This window comes from Electrona antarctica, assembly GCF_951216825.1.
Source record: "Electrona antarctica genome assembly, chromosome: 13".
Classification (NCBI taxonomy): domain Eukaryota; kingdom Metazoa; phylum Chordata; class Actinopteri; order Myctophiformes; family Myctophidae; genus Electrona; species Electrona antarctica.
Genome location: NC_136794.1, coordinates 11,346,574 through 11,363,427, shown reverse-complemented (window position 1 = coordinate 11,363,427; position 16,854 = coordinate 11,346,574). Strand labels below are relative to the sequence as shown.

The 16,854-nt window shown below is 44.2% G+C and overlaps 1 protein-coding gene across 18 annotated transcripts in view; it reads right to left on the bottom strand.

Moving 5' to 3' along the window:
- usp9 (ubiquitin specific peptidase 9) overlaps positions 1-16,854 on the bottom strand; it is a 52,870-nt gene that overhangs the window by 2,655 nt on the left and 33,361 nt on the right. For 5 of the 18 annotated variants that reach the window (XM_079517407.1, XM_079517419.1, XM_079517420.1 and 2 more), the window contains 23 exons: positions 15,533-15,658; positions 14,790-14,927; positions 14,174-14,340; positions 13,931-14,039; positions 13,603-13,749; positions 13,319-13,465; positions 12,545-12,752; positions 11,927-12,147; positions 11,497-11,684; positions 11,213-11,386; positions 10,946-11,087; positions 9,779-10,529; positions 6,641-6,764; positions 6,318-6,546; positions 6,108-6,149; positions 4,671-4,803; positions 4,308-4,493; positions 3,768-3,988; positions 3,105-3,193; positions 2,817-2,973; positions 2,363-2,575; positions 1,586-1,696; positions 170-268 (listed from right to left, as the gene is read on the bottom strand). In XM_079517407.1, the coding sequence (XP_079373533.1) occupies positions 170-268; positions 1,586-1,696; positions 2,363-2,575; positions 2,817-2,973; positions 3,105-3,193; positions 3,768-3,988; positions 4,308-4,493; positions 4,671-4,803; positions 6,108-6,149; positions 6,318-6,546; positions 6,641-6,764; positions 9,779-10,529; positions 10,946-11,087; positions 11,213-11,386; positions 11,497-11,684; positions 11,927-12,147; positions 12,545-12,752; positions 13,319-13,465; positions 13,603-13,749; positions 13,931-14,039; positions 14,174-14,340; positions 14,790-14,927; positions 15,533-15,658 (4,122 nt within the window). The remainder of the gene's footprint in view (positions 1-169; positions 269-1,585; positions 1,697-2,362; positions 2,576-2,816; positions 2,974-3,104; positions 3,194-3,767; positions 3,989-4,307; positions 4,494-4,670; positions 4,804-6,107; positions 6,150-6,317; positions 6,547-6,640; positions 6,765-9,778; positions 10,530-10,945; positions 11,088-11,212; positions 11,387-11,496; positions 11,685-11,926; positions 12,148-12,544; positions 12,753-13,318; positions 13,466-13,602; positions 13,750-13,930; positions 14,040-14,173; positions 14,341-14,789; positions 14,928-15,532; positions 15,659-16,854) is intronic. The other 13 variants (XM_079517422.1, XM_079517408.1, XM_079517409.1 and 10 more) reach the window with 6 other exon arrangements.

The window sequence follows — 16,854 nt, the reverse complement described above, 5'->3', positions numbered from 1 at the left end:
ATGACGTCATGTTGTACTGGGTCTTTTTTTAATGCTCTTTGCCAAGCTTATGCCGTTTAAATAAAGGCTCTCTTTGTAAACTTTGTATAGCACCTTTCATGACATTAATTGCAGCTCAAAGTGCTTTATAGAGCAATTAAGGAAAAATAAAGTGGTGTGTTGAGTCTACCTGCTGAAACGGAGTGGTTCCAGGAGAGTGTGGGTAGAGAGAGGTGTCCTCTGGTGGGGAGGCGTCCTGATCTTCAGGTGCTTCTTGGTCATCAGGCTCCTGGGAGTTGTACGAGATTGGTTATCCACTACATATTACGAAAATTGACTTTACAATCCTTTAGACAAAAAAAACGACCACTGTGAATGACGTGGACGTGCGTCTCTAGTCTGAAATGCATTGTGACTTTGCGACTGCTTTCACGTTTTATTTTATTTACCTGTGCAAGTGTAGAGTGAAAAGTCATATCAAATTAACAAGGTATTTTTTTTTTGTGTTGGTGTATTTTTTAATGATGGATATCCACATTGGTTCTACATAGACAGGAACAGTAGAATGCAATACAATGTTCTCTGTTCAAATCAAACATCCTCCACAGACTATGTGGGCTCAGGTCTCAATGTCATATCGCTACATTCTTCTGGGTAATAAGTTATTAATATGTATGCTGCTGTCACACATTTCAACATCTAGTAATAAACACAGTACAACATGGCATAAAGACAAATGGAAAAAAAGATTACCATATTTGACTGGGACAAGCTGACATTACGTTCTGCAAGATGTAATGGCCAACCATTGATTCTAATGACTAAGCACCATCCTTTTTCTGTTAGCCTCTAGCTGCTTTCTGTTCTAGCTCATTGCAATCAATTGGAATTTTGGATATAGTTTGAAGTTCATTGGCAAGGAATTTTCAATTAATATTTAATATTACAGACAAGAAGAACTTAAGGATAACCAACCAACCTAGTAAAAAGTGGTTAAAATCTTGTCATCTATCTTGAGATCCCTCAAAACTCATACATGAAGTCGTGAACATTATTTACATCAATTATTTTTTAGGTAGTCAATGTCAAGGTGATCACATCAGCGGTTTACTTGTTGACAGATCGACAAAGAAGCATTTGAAGAGTGTGCAGTATTATATTATTATATTAAGTGAATGTGAAGATATTAGCTAGCATAAAAGACTCCAGAACAAAAATCCTGCAGTACTTCTAGCTTCAATTTGAAATAAAGATGAATTGATCCCAGCTCATCTTTAGCTATAGCCAAGGCTTCGAGTTTTCGATCAGTCGTGCAGGTTGTTGGCTACACTTGGGGAGGCAGAACAAACAATATGGATTCTTTGGACCACAATAAAACATGAAATAAACTAAAAAGTCTCCTCACTTGTCCCGAGCTGTAGAAATACTATTTCTTATGGCACTTAGTTATAATATATTGTACATTAGCCATCATGTTTATCAGAGTTAGGGGAACAATGACTGGCTATCTTTCTTTCATGTTGCTATACTAGTGGACAAGGAGAGAGGACGTAGGATGGCAGAACAGTGGCAGAGGAAGCTTGCTGCTGGGGTATATGAGTCTTACAGTGTGATGCTGCTGTCCTGTCCTCTCCCCTGGCAAAAGCTGCTGTGGCAAGGATGTTTTCTGCATCGCGGCACCTTCTTCAGACACCACCTCGTGCTTCGTTAAGTGACACTATTTTTGAAATGGCAGTTAATATTGCATATCCACAGGTGTCAATTAGACGCTACAAGTCTGGTTTAGTTATCAAATTTCGACCAATATTATGAATAGCGGCAATTATCATACTGTCAATTACGTCAATTACGATCAGAATCAATCAGGTTACAAACGATATCAGAGCTTTGCAACAAAAAACAAGGTCAACCTAAAATTATAAGACTAAGTAAAAATGATCAATTGTACACATCTAGGGGGGCCAATAAACTGTAAATAAAAGTGTCGAAAACTCAAAGCCCTATCTATAGCAAAAAGTATTTAATTTAGGAAATCAATGTTTCTAGACGTAACCTCAACTCATGAATTTTGTTACTTAGCTGTTCAACACTCCAATCACAAGACTCATATGATGATAAACAAAGCGGGGGAAATAAATAACTAAAAATATGTCTACTCAAAATATGTCAGACTATATTGGCGAGAAATAAATGCGAACAAACTCAATTTATTGTTATGCATGCAATAGTGACATGCAAGAATACATTACTGTATTGCTTTGAATGCATCTTTATAATCATAATCAGGTTAAAGGTAATTTTGATGTTACTGTAAAATCGGTGGCGTGGGAGCATGACGTGTCTGTGTAAAGACTAACGACGGTGTCCTCAGACAGACCATTACCTCCTCAGGACAGAGCTCGCAGGCCTTGGCCAGCGTCATGCGCGCGCTGTGGGAACGCTCCAGGAAGTAGCCATTGGACGTCTCATTGCTCTGGACGGGAGGGGACCAGTTGTTGTAGGTGTACTGGGGGTTCCCCGTGTATGGCCTCCTTTCCAACTCGTCCCCTAGCCACTCCACCGCCCATGTCCACTTGCGCTTCAGGTCGCCATTACTCTGCAGAACAACAATTACACACACGGACAGGTTATTGCAGATCACTTTGGAAAGGCTACACCAGAGAGTAAGTAAACGTGGTGCTGCTAGCATTGCGGGTGCATAAGAAAAGGACTGCCAATATTTATTCACACAATGTCATAATCAGGAGTGGAAAACACTACTCCAGCTCGATGCAAGAGCAATATGGCCGACATGTGAATATGGACAATTTGCTGCCTCTGTGAGAGTTGTTGTGCACCTGTAGGATCTGGTAGGCCACAGAACAGTTGCTGAAGAGAGCCACCATGCACTTTATACACTGGTAGGCCCGTTTCTGGTAGTGGTTCTTGGAGCGCTGTATGGTGTCGAAAAGCCCATCTCGGTCATCGGGGATACCCTTGAGCACGTTGTGTATTCTGCACAAGCAGAGAGAGAAAGGAGAGATTAATAATGTACTAGAATCACAGTCAGGACCGTGGAAATTTGACGACGGCACCTGATGAACCACTGATCCACCAAACAAGCACACACACATATATATACACACCTGTGTGTCTGCCAGGAGTCCTCTATGAGCAAAATCTGTAGCAGCAGGTCCAGGTAAGGCCTCAGCTCATAGGTGTAGGAGTATGCCACCTGAACCAAAAACATACCATGTCAGGTTTTGCGGGCAGTAAAGACGGTATGCACTACACAGGGTCAACGTTTTTACTCATATATTTAACCTTTATTTTACATTCCAGGTTAAGGTGGCAGAGTAGGACATGGCCAGTGTTGGACATTTACAGTTTTTCTGTGTAAAATACAATGTAATTTATGAATTTTATATAATTTACAGTAACCTACAGTATTATATATGGTTTTGCTTACAGAACTACTCCGTTTATAATCTCAGTCAAGATGACCGTGTATTACTCGTTTTAAACGTAATCATCACGCTAAAATATGTATCTGAAAACATTATACCGTAGGTTAGAAATAAGCCACAAGCTTCGCTGCCCGTCTCTCTGTGACTTGTAAACTAACTAATTCAACGCACGCGTCGCACACGCAGCGGAGCTACGTCCCATACCCTGAAGGGATGCGACGTTCTGATTGGTTAAAAAAAAAAACACAGCTTTCTGTTTCAGAGTGAAACTTCAAAATAAAATGCTCCAAAAACCCATTGCACCCAGTCTTTAAAATGTAATAACTCGAGTTGTCACTATACCTGCCAGAGCAGTTCACTGAGAACGGTGGAAGAGAACTGTGGGTTCTCCCAGCAGCTGAAACGCAGCAGCTTGACCGTCTCCTCGGAGTTACTGCAGTCCTCAATGATCTTCTTTACATAGCTGGTCCTCACAAACAGGATCTCTGCTACCAGCTGCTGAACGGGCATCACCGGCGCTGCTAGGTTGGTGTCACCGTATGGATTGGGGAGCGGGGGGTTACCTAGAGAGAGAGAGATAGGTAAGACAAGTGCAGAGGAAAGGGAGTAGAGAGTGACAGCATGAGTGGTTTTCGTGCAGTTGTTCGACCCATAAATACAAATCTTTTGTTCGCAACTCTGGAAGCCCTCAGCTCCAAGCTCTGCCTACATGGCAGTACAAGCTCAGAGTGGCTGGTTTTGTCAGTCACTTGATCCTGAGCAAGGATGAAAATCCTCATTGGGCGTTCCTTGATCTATGCACTCCTTTTACAAGATGTCTAGGTCAACTAACATTAGCTCCAGTTTGTGTCAAATTTCAAAGAACAGACAACGGAATTATACCATTGATGGAGGACTGCATGCGCGAGGAGACGTCACAGCAGCGCACTAGCTGGGAGACCACAGTGTAGAGTTTGCCCAGCTCCGCGTACTGGTACTTAATGGGAGGACCGGGGCCCTCGTCCAAAGCCACCAACATGAACGTGGCAGGAACACTCAGCTTAAGAAGCTGCGTCTTCTCGGCCAGGCCTGTATGGGGAAGAAATGCAAAAACACAAAGCAAATCATTGAGGTGGAAAATCTGTTCTGGTTCTAACGATTTCTCACACACACCGTAAACCAATGAGGGAGAATGAGACCGACTAAGATGAAGAGCAGATGAGCGTGACAGGCAAGAGTGTGTGTACATGTTTGTGGAGCCCTTACCCAGATTGGCATACATGACAAAGAGGTTGAAGTACTGCTGCAGGTGACGTCCGTGCTCCGACACCTCTCTCCTGAGAAGGTTGAGTACGGCTCTCAACAGGTGGTCACTCAGACTCAGGTTATCGCAGCCCTGCTACACAAACGCATGAGAAACATGTGTCACAACATAGCCCAAATGTGCTCAAATGTGTTGACCCCATCACATTTGTGTGACGGCTATGGCCGTTTTTAGCCCAAGGAGTGTTTTTTGTGCAAAACTAATGCTTGGAATGGATTCAGAATCATGAAAACCCCCTAGTTTGACATGTCACATGCTACTTAAAGCAGAATGAATTTTAGGTAATTTTGCCTTGATGGTGGCCATATGGATTTGGGGCTCTCATGAATTTTACCCACATCTCAGTGGTGGCTCTCCGCAGTCATGGAAGTATCAGATACGACCCCACTAACATGGCTTACAAGTAGACATTAAAATGCATATTCTAATTTTATTCCAAGCCATATGCGTCATAATTGCAAGATGCAGCACGCAAACGGCCTTATAGCAACAGTCATTACCAATAATAACTCTTGAGCTTATTGGTTACGTGACTAATGCCATTTATAGCACCGAAGTCTGAGGGCGCCAATACACAGGTTCATGTATTTTTGAGTGGTGCAAACCACTCCAACAACTGGCTTTGTACCCGTGTACCCGTGTTTGTTCGTACCAAAAAACGAGCATGGTTGCTATGGTTAGCAACCAAAAAAACGAGCATGGTTGCTATGGTTAGTATGTGTAACTATAACAATAACAGTAACTATAACAATAAATGTGTAGTTGCACCACTCAGTTCACACGGGTGTGATTTTTTTAGTTGCATTGAGATCCCCATATGGCGATTTTAGGTCGCTTCATATAAGAACTGTGTTTGACCACCCCGGCCTTTCTGTCAGGGGAGTGGCTGTGCGTCGTTAATGATGTCCATTCATATTTGATACAGCCAGTTTCTGGAGAAAATGGAATTAATGTGGCCGCAAAAGCCTTGAAACTACATATGAAGGCAATGTCGCTGCTAATATACGTCATGCCCAGCTGTCAACACATTGCGTTCCTGAGATTCCTCGTTGACGTAAGCTCAGCTGGTGGTGACTCGACTCGTACTAACCACGAAACATTAAATATCAATAAAATAAAAAGAAACGTAATTAACGCGACGGGCAGATGCAGCCACCCGCCTATACCGGAAATGTAGTCTCTGGGTTGTTTCACTCGTTTCTAACGCTTTTTTTGTTACTCTTTGGGTATATTTGTACATTTCCACCTTCAGTCGATGCTTCATATCCATATGAGTGAAAAGGCCGGGGTGATCGGTTTATTTTTCAAACACAGTTCTTATATGAGGCGATCTAAAATCCTCCTATGGAGATTACAAAGCAAATAAAAAGTAGACGAACCTGTGGATTGACGCCCTCTACTGACGTCAGGACTTCGGTGCTCTATAGAGGATAAAATATGTGTGTTATGTGCTCTGATCTCAGTCCCATATCCACAAGCATCATCCAACTGTCAACATTGTAATTAGACATCACCACAGATCAGAGCATGGGATTCGAGTTTAACCAAACCGCAATAATCTGGGTGCAATCGGAGGACCTGGAACAAACCTGAGCTGCGGGTCCAGCAGGGGAGGCAGTGGGGGAGGGACAGGGGCCGTCTTGCAGGGAGAAGTGTGCGATGAAGACGATGAGCTTGGCAAACGCACCCCGAACCTCAGCACTGGGGCACTCCAGCAGGTACTCTGAGAAGCGGTTGGCGTAGGCAAACAGGACGTTGTGTGCAAACCAGTAGCGTACATTCTTACTGTGTCTCAGCAGGACGCAGAGGGCATCATACCTAGAAGACCACAGATGGAGTGTCACAGACAGAAAGACATTTACAACCCAAGTCTAAAGTAGTGACAAAAACACCACCGGTAGATATAACTCACCAGTCACTGGCGGGACCCCGCACTACTTTCTTGGTGTGAAAGCCTGTGCTGAAGAGGAACCTAGCAGCCAGCTGAACACTTATCATAGCTATCTCCTCTGCCTCTGGCAGAAGATGGTCTTGTCCTAATGAAAACAAGACACCGACAACACACATTATTCAGCAACACATATAGTGGGATGCTCAAAAGTTAAAAAATTAAAAAACAAGTTTGTCCCCCTCATAATAAACGGTTAAAAATGAAACCATTAGCACCACGTTCAATAGCCTTTCTACATCACTACATGCATATGTTAAAAAATGTCAGCTCTTCAGATGTGTAAAATGTTATTTTTCTTGTGGCACCCGCTGCATTGCCTGGCCCATTCATGACAACCTTTGCTGCATGTCTCCCCCCCCCCCCTCGTCTCGCTCTCCCCCTTTCCTGTCATTCTTCACTTGTATCTATCAGTATCAATAAAAGGCAGAAAAGCCAAAAACAAATCTTAAAATAAATAAATAAAAAGAAAATAAATCTTGTATTTTTACTTGACAGTTTATATTCAGCATAAGTCTAGCACTGTAATTATCATTTCACACCATTTCTGTGGACACATTCAACAGCCCATTTGAGCCTTTTCCAACACACATTGTCCTCCTCACTGCGTGTGATGTCCTACCAAAACAATTTTTGTAGGGAATAAACTGGGCTAAATTAAAGCGGAGAACACAGAATGCACTTCACAGCAATATTTTAACTAGCGCAAATCTAAGTAAGGAAATCAAGGAATGTCTCCTGTCTGAAATGCGACCAAGCCCAACAACAACAGCTCATAGAAATTTCTCTGTTTTCTACATTAACCGGTGAATCTCTACAAGGATGAAGCTTCTTTCTAATTTGACTCGGAGAAAGATGAATCGGTTGGCTCTGGAGGGAAACCAATCCACGACATCAAATGTAATGTTTCAGACATGCGGTGGAACAGGGTTTTATAATCCCATCCTCTGGAAAGGTGGAACATTTTTACTTCGGCGGGAACCCCTTTTGGTGTTAGCATTATGTTATGCTTTAGCTATTGAAAAATAGCAGATCTACAAGCTCATAGCGCGCCACCGAGTGGCGCGCTACGAGCTTGTAGGTCTGCTATTTTTGAAAAATCGAAGGACTGACATAGAAACATAGCTTTTCCAGAAAACTGTCAGGATGTAGAAGACATTTTTAGAATCTGATTTTAGGTCAAAATGGGTTAATTTCGCTGCTTCTAAATGAAGAGGCATTTGTATACGCTACATACTGGCGAGAAGAAAAAAAAAAAAAGGAAATGCGGGTAGATTGTATATTTCTCATGATCCACTGTGAACCGATTGTTCAGAATTACTCACACTTCCAGGGGTAGAAACTATGCACGAACCCGACCAGATGTTTTCGGGTCCTAAAATCTATGCTAATTAGTTAGGGCCTTAATTTTCAGGCCCGTTGAGAACTCCAGTAGATTTTCCTTGTACATTTATACTATATTTAAAATACCACTGTTAATATACCTTTAATGCACTTTGAATATATTTATCACTACACCCGTTAAATAGTTCACCTACCACACAAATCCTAGACGGTCTACCTAAATATCCTTTCTGGTACTTTATTCCATGCATTGCTACCTGCTAACTCTTCATTATTCTTTACATGCAGCTGCATTATTGTTGTGTTTCATAACCGCAGTTGTACTGCCGTGACAAATTCATCTCTTGTGGGAACAATAAAGGTCTTTCTATCTAGGCGTTTACAGGAGCACCATGTTTGTCTATAAGGCCCTGATAACAGGCTTTCCACACACTACATTTTTGATGAGCTTATACATTTAATCCCAACCGAGAGCTTTTACACGATTACAGCGCCTCATCGTTTATTTCCCTGTGAAGCACCTTAGGTCCGTGGAGCCATTAATAATGTACGGGCACATATTAACGATGAACGCAGATGTAGGGAAAAGTGCAGTGCACAGAAGCTTGTGTTTACCGTGGCTCTCTTCCAGCTCCCTGCATAAGCAGGTTACTTCGGCTAGCAACTCTATGAAATATCACATGTAATTGATGTTGGGGCTACTGAAATATCTATCAAATAATTCAATACTACCCATAAGTTCAAGAAGGGTCTGTTGGTTATCTGATAAGTGGTATATACTAGAACTGCACTCTGTCGAGTGCCTACTTGCTTGTTGCACACAAGTAGGCCATAAATGGCCTACTAGTGCGCAAGCAGAGCGCGCAAGTACTGTCGACCGCTACAAACTGTCAAATCTCAGATTCTCTTTGAAAGAACGATTGAAATATTGAATTATTAGCTTTAGCTATTTGCTACGTACCTACTTTTTGCACGTAAAAAAGTAGTATTATGAAGTATATCGTAATAAAGATGTGGATTAAAGGACCCAATGCCTTCGATGGTGACGTATATCTCGATCAGTGTCGGGTGGATTAAAGGAAATGCCTCTATGTATATGTAATTTGTAAGTTGATTAGCGGTATACTGTGGTTACTTTTGATGCGTATGCACCGTCCCAGCATATGACGTCAGGGTATATCATTATAGCTCTCAATGATGACATAAAGATGTGGATTAAAGGACCCAATGCCTTCGATGGTGACGTATATCTTGATCAATGTCGGGTGGATTACAGGAAATGCCTCTATGTATATGTAATTTGTAAGTTGATTAGTGGTATACTGTGGTTACTTTTGATGCGTATGCAACGTCCCAGCATATGACGTCAGGGTATAACTGGCGTCATATGCTAGCTCTCAATGATGACTAGCTCTCAATGATGACGTAATAAAGATGTGGATTAAAGGTCCCAATGCCAGAGTGTAATTGGTTTTCGATGGTGACGTAATGACGATATGTTTTAGTGTCGGGAGGATTAGAGGTAATGCTCCTATGTATACATGTATGTAGTCTGGCACCATTGCCGTATCAGGCACAAGTAGTCATTACGTAATTTGCTGGGACGGTGCATACGCATCGTTGGGCGAAACTAGTACTTGTGCGCTATGCTTGTGCAAGTAATGAGTGTGAATGGGTCATATGCGCGCACACACACACACACACACACACACACACACACACACACACACACACACACACACACACAGCTCTATGTACCTGGAGGGGGGTTTAAATAGACACTGTTACAGGTCAGGAGTTTCTTAATGAACTGGAAATATTCCAGGCTGTATTGCATTCGGTTGTGCATGAACTGGACGTTCTGCTTGCGCACACTGCACTCGATGACACATGGCATCTTGACTTGGTGCGGCTTGCTGGACGAGATGGTCAGCTCCTTGATGTACTTGATCATTTCAATATCCAGGGAGTCCATTCGCTCATAGAACAGGATGTAAGCGTTCCACCAGCGCTTCTGGCGGCGGTACGACATGCGCTTCATCATGTGGTCGAACACCTCGCCCATGTACTCGCCGCCAAAGCACTGGTTCTTCATCTCCTCCTCGTCATCCATCTTGCACTCAGTCACATCACCATCGTCGAACTTGTACCAGCGATTGCGCTCGCCATCGCCCCCATTGCGCTGGATGATGTACGAGTAGTAATGGCCACCACTGGCCTGGCCCGAGTGCACCAGCACACCCACCAGGCGGTATTTGGAACTGCCGGGCGGCGTGGGCTCCGACGGCTCGTTCTGCTGGATCACCTGGTTCTCCGGGTGAACGTCGTCACCCTCCAGCTTGGCCACGCCAGCCACCGTGTACGGCTCCATGTCCAGCTCGCGCGGAAACTCAAAATAGTCGTTAAATTTAATGGCGCATTCTCGCTCCCAGTCGTAGTCGAAGCGCTTGAGCTGGATGGCCAGCACGGGTGGAAGCTTCTTGATCAGCAGTCGCTTCACCGTGTCCACCTTGAGGGAAAGAAAAAAACAAAACAAAAAAAACGTTGATACAATATTCCAAAATATATGACATTGCAGTGGGTCCCCATGAATAAATCACCTAAAACAAGTTGACTGAAATATGGGATAGTCCTTAATGTCTTTTCTACCCTTTATTAGTTTTCCTTTGTGGCAGTTTGTCTGTGTTTTCTCCCTCTGTGCTTTATGGCTTTATGCATTGTCGATTTCTATTATAAACTAGAATGATATATCACCTAGGCATTAAATTTGACATATATTTTCTTCCTTTAATAACCAGACTACAGGATAAAACGGTACGGACAAGAAATGCAGCTGAGTTTTCTATCCTGGTCTCAGGAGGATTTGCCGTCATCAATATTGGCACTGGGTGGGACCCAGAGAGGACGCGGTGCTCGAGTTCTCACCTTCTTGTTGCACTTCTCACAGTGGTAAGCGTTGGCTCCCTCCAGAAGGTCTCCTTTAACGTACTGCTCCATAGAATCCAGCAGATTCTGGTGGTTTCTGATGTCTACATTCAGAGTGGTGAATGACTCTTCACACTCGTACCTGGCAAACAAATATTTGAGTTACCTTTAAGCTGTCTGGGTTTTTTTCCACCACCCTGACATAATGGTTAAAATATTAACTCTGAATGTGAGATGGTGACTGGCAGTGGTGTTTGGGGGTCTCACCTATGGGGGCAACCCTGACAGATCTTCTGGTCAGCGAAGGAGCCTCCCAGAACCTTGCTGAGCATGGCGGGGTGACCCAGGGCTTTCAGAGCCTCGTCCAGACTGTCCACCAGGGAGTTGAAGAACTCCAGTGCGTCGTGCTGCTCCCTCAGGTTCACTGGCTCACCCCATAACCTGGAGGGGGTATCAAGTGGAAAATATAGACATTGCTATGTGCCGTAATCTAATAAGTATTTTAAAAACAGTGACCCAATTCAGAACAGATCCCAGAGTCCCTCAAATACCTGAACTGTTTCCAGAATCCTCTCGGGACATAGTACTGCAGCCTGGAGGCAGCTAGGTGGCCAAAGATGACCTGTAGGTGTCGCAGGACGCCAATGTTGTACTCCTTTCTGTCCTCTGACTTGCCGGAGGGTTTGTCGTCAAACTGATGGTGGTAGCTGAACACCTCGTCACGGGGGTCCACGTTACTCTGTGGAGGTAGCGCGCATGGAGAGATGAAGTCAAGCTGCGTTTACCTAATAGACCATATCTATTTCATAAACATGTAGCTCTAAGTCTCCACTGAGTGAGTGGGAATTTAGCCAAAGAATGGTAATGGTTCTTGGCAAACACAGCTGGAGAGCCCAGAAATGGCTACTAAGTCAGTCTGAAAATGGATGATTGTTTGTTGTCTTAACCACAAGTATGAATTCCTACACACACACACTCTACCTCATTCTCCTGCTTCTCGTCACCAGACATTTCATCGTCCACATCGGTGCCTGTGCCCTCGATGGCCAGTATGCCATTGCGGATGGGAGGGATCATGTACAGCTGCTGGATGACAGAGTTCATGTAGCACGTGGCCCCAGCGTTCTTCAGACCTACAAAGCCTTTGTTGGGCCGCGGCCCCACCGGGGGCAAGTACTCCCACTCCGTTAGTGTCTCACAGCCTGCAGGCAGGGCAGAGGGAAAGGAAGGAAACAAAGTTAAGATGCAGAGGAGCAAAATCACTGCAGACAAGTGACCTTTTTTTTAAATCACAGCACTCCGTAGCAATACAGTTGACATGTAGCTTATAGCCAGGGAGATTAACACCAGCTACCAGCCAAATTCCTACTCACTACTGGTCTACTCAAACAGCTGACTTTGGCAGGTAACTAAACACCATTCAAAAGCCATGCTTCCTTTTTTAAGAGTCCTATTTGGACTTGTGAAAACCAGCCACTGGTGAATTAAGGGCCTGTGCAGACGGTTATAAAATATAATAATATTCAAAGCAATCTAGGAAAAGAAATGGATAAGTGGCACAATGCCTAAAAGTACCTAATTATTTAATTAAAACCATACCTAAGTAGTACATGTCTGTGAGGGTGTCGACGATCTGCTTGAGGTTGCGGACGCAGCCTACAGCCAGGGCCACCAGCAGCTCGAAGCCAGCGTTGATGGAGGCGGGGCTGCTGCACACGGGTATGGCCTGCTCAGTAGGGAACTCTCCGCTCTTCATGTACTGAAGGTAGACGTTAGACGCCGGGAAGATGAAGTCATCAATCAGCTCCTGGAAAGAGGGAAAGACACAAGACGCACAGGATGAGTCTAAACAAAGAGTGCTAGGACACATTTACAAGTGCCGTCACAATATTTGACATTCCATTTTTATCCATAGTCACGTTCTCTCTCTCTCAAGTTTCTTGATTACACAATTAGAACAATATATACCTAATGTTTTATGCATTGTCAATTTTTATTATAAACTTGAATGCTATATCACCTAGCCATAAAATGTGACACATCTTTTCTTCCTTTAACCCATTTTGACCTGAGATCAGATTCTAAAAATGTCTTCTACATCCTGACAGTTTTCTGAAAAAGCTATGTTTCTATGTCAGTCGTTTTTTTTCAAAAATAGCAGACCTACAAGCTCATAGCGCGCCACCGAGTGGCGCGCTATGAGCTTGTAGATCTGCTATTTTTCAATAGCTAAAGCATAACATAATGCTAACACCAAAAGGGGTTACCGCCCAAAATTAATAACCAGACTACAGGATGAAACAGTACGGACAAGAAATGCAGTTGGGTTTTCTATCCTGGTCTCAGGAGGATTTGTTACTACTTGTACAGTACCTTGATGAGGTTAGCTCCTCCCTTCTCACACCCGATGTAGTACTTCTTCTCTGGGGTCTGGAAGGCCAGCAGCTCCTTGGTGACACCGATGTGGCCCTCCAGAATGGTGTCCTCCACGCCCGTCTCCCCTGTCCTTTTCACCTCATCCTGTGTGACATTAATCAACGTCAATATCCGTCACCGCCGGTCACCACAGAGTGGCATTAGCCAAATCATTGTCGTTGTGATCCGGAGAAACATCATTAGAAATTAGGAGAGGTATTGACCGTGGCCCGGCATCTTACCCGGATTCGTTTGAGCCAGTCGATCTCGTTGTTGAGCAGCACCTCTGCATTAGGCAGGTTGATGTTGCTGTTGTAGGCGTAGTTCAGAAGGTGTCGGAGCAAGGTGAAGTAGTCACCTGCATGCTTGGCACGCTCCTTTGCTGTGCTCTAGACAGACAGAGACACACACCACACAGAAGACAAAAATACATTCAGTTGTGTAGTGCTAGAAGCAGTGGAAACTTGTGTGGATGTTTAGAGGACATGTCTCCATGCCTAAGACGACTAAAGAGTGTGGACATGCAGTACCCTAAAACACAGGCAAAGCCCCAGCTCTACAGCAACTCACCCCTAGCACAGTGAAGAGGAGTGTGATGAAGAAAAGGAGGGGTCGATGTCCCATACAACACCTGGTGGCCATGAGGAAGAACTGTTCCTGGGCCATCTGACGCACAGACCTGGGGTGAATGCACACGGTACCAAACGTCACTCAAATCCGAGCTAAGTGGGTCTACAGAGGACGAGGAATTCATTTTGCCTGTTGAAGCGGCTGGTAGAGGAAAAACATAACGCGCTGCTATTCTGTACATACTTGCTGTGGCAGTGCAGCAGCAGGTCTATGATGAAGGTCTGCCAGGCCTTCTCCTTGCTGAGCGTGTCCAGAGCCGTGGGCATGAGGGCGAAGCAGAGTGTCATCACCTCCAGGGCCTCACAACACACCTGCTCATCCTCGCCATCTGGCTCCTTAGCCGCGTTTGTCTGAAAAAGAGCACAAGAGACTCATAACAACAAGTTGTTGCCAATCAATCTGCAGAACACAGGGTGGTTCCAGGGTGAAAGAGGAACAAGAGCGGCATGTTCCATTTTGTTGCATTTCATCCAGTGAATGGCGGTAAATGAGAATCACAGGTCAACACATTAAACCATGTGTGATTCCACTGGCTCAGGTGCTAATTAGTCATCTCAGCATGCTTACAATCAAAGCCCTTTATTCTGCACACATAATTACCACTTCAGAATGAGCCGATGGCAGGCAACAAAACAGATATGGAAAGTGTATATACCACAATGTTCTTAAATGTAATTTGCACGTCTAATTCTATCACTTATAATAACAGTATCATCTGTATATCGGCACTGAGTTGGTTTCATTGGCAGATGAAGTGTATTGCCTGGCAAAGCAATAATAGATGTGTTTGAATTCTTACCTTCTCATAGATTTTGCTGATTTCTTCATTGGAGCTGAATACAAGTTGTACTGTACCACAGCCTGACGCCCATACTATCTTCTGTACCGCCCGGATCACACAGATGTCTGGGATGTACTTCGACGCCTGGAAGAAGTTCTAGAGGACAGAACAGCCACATGAAAGCTATGCCATTGTACATGTAACGCCCAGGATTCGAACCCGGGTCTCCCGGGTGGAAAACCAACATCTTAACCACTAAGCCAAAGGGAATCCTGGGTAGCAACTCGAATACGTTTTCATGAACTCGTATTGTACTTTCCTTACCAATACTGAACCATTGCCATGTTCCTATTCTGATATGAAAGCATTTGACATGAATTTATGTTGACATACTGTTTTTATAGATATGAAATTGATTCTGAACCCTAAACAGGCTTTTAGTCGTCACCCACTTATTTTCACTCTGGGCTCTTTCACTGATATTAAGTGCCGAGCATGTAAGTGGCTCTAAAGTGGCTTCTCCCACTTGTGCAGTTTCGCAACATTACAAAGTTGTTTTCCATTTCATCCATGTATGAAAGAAGCCATTTAGCTCACATATTTACTTATACAGGATAGACACATTATCCTACACAAGGTTTATCCTTCTAGAATAACTTGTCAATGCCATCAGCGTTCGAGATGCTAGGTTAAATTCTACAATAACCGTGGCTTCCAGATTGATCTTTATAAAACACATTGGGTAGCCTCTCTCGTCTCACCTCGTCAGAGATCTGTTGGGCTAGGCGGATGGCTACATTGCGTAGCATGCATTCTGAAGCGGGGTTGGGGATGTTCTGCAGGGCACTCTGGAGGACCAGGGCCTGGTCGTGAGTGGCCTGGTTAATCTAGACATCACATAGGACAGTAGGAGAGAGCACGCAAACTTGTCAACAAGAATTTTAAATATATTAACATATTATGCCAATATATGGCAAGCATATGCAGAATATAGCCTATGCTGCAATATATGCCATATATGTGGATAAATAGGAAATGTATGTCTCTATATAGCTTATGCAATTTATATTTCCATGTGTGGGGGGTACGTCAGCTAGGTCAGGAGGTAACAGGGGGTACGTCAGCTAGGTCAGGAGGTAACAGGGGGTGCATCAGCTAGGTCGGGAGGTAACAGGGGGTACGTCAGCTAGGTCAGGAGGTAACAGGGGGTGCATCAGCTAGGTCGGGAGGTAACAGGGGGTACGTCAGCTAGGTCAGGAGGTAACAGGGGGTGCATCAGCTAGGTTGGGAGGTAACAGGGGGTGCATCAGCTAGGTCAGGAGGTAACAGGGGGTGCATGGCCAAAAAGGTTTGGGAACCGCTGTTCTAGAGCAAGGCTTCTCAAACCTTTTTTATACCACAACCATATTATGAGGTAAATTTAGACTGAAAACTCTGCAAGGGTAAACCATGTATTTGTACCACCCGCCCATACACCTTTAATATGTAATATTTTGTATATGTATGTAATATATGGTTCCGGAATTTCTTGATCCAGCTCTCGATTTCATCTTTGGCCACCGACCGTGGTGTTTTTCTCCATCACGGTAGCTGTTGGTAACTGGTCTGGTTGTCCGTCCGTGAGAATGATATCCCCCGCTACGAGCGAGCTGCTCGGTAAGGTAACATCGCGATCTAAATTTAACTCTGCGTCCGCAAGGGTACAGATGGAAGTCATGGAACCAAATGGACCCGTCGTCCATGTATTTGTACCACCCGCTCATAGTGAACTATTAAAGTAAATAGTTTATGAACAGGCAGAATAGCTCAAATCAGTTTGTGTGCCTCAGCCTCTGCATACAAGGGCTTGTGGGAATATATGTCTTGTACTGCTGCTTGTTGGAGGCGGAGCTGTCAGCTGTGTGTGTGTGTGTGTGTGTGTGTGTGTGTGAGAGAGAGAGAGGAGTGTAATGGCCGTCCTCTTCACGTTGGTCACGACAACCTCACTTTTTATTTTTCTTGGTTGCCAATGTGTGACTCCAATGGCACCTTCCCACATTGGGTCGCGACTTCCCACTTTGGGTCGCGCCGACTTCCCACTTTG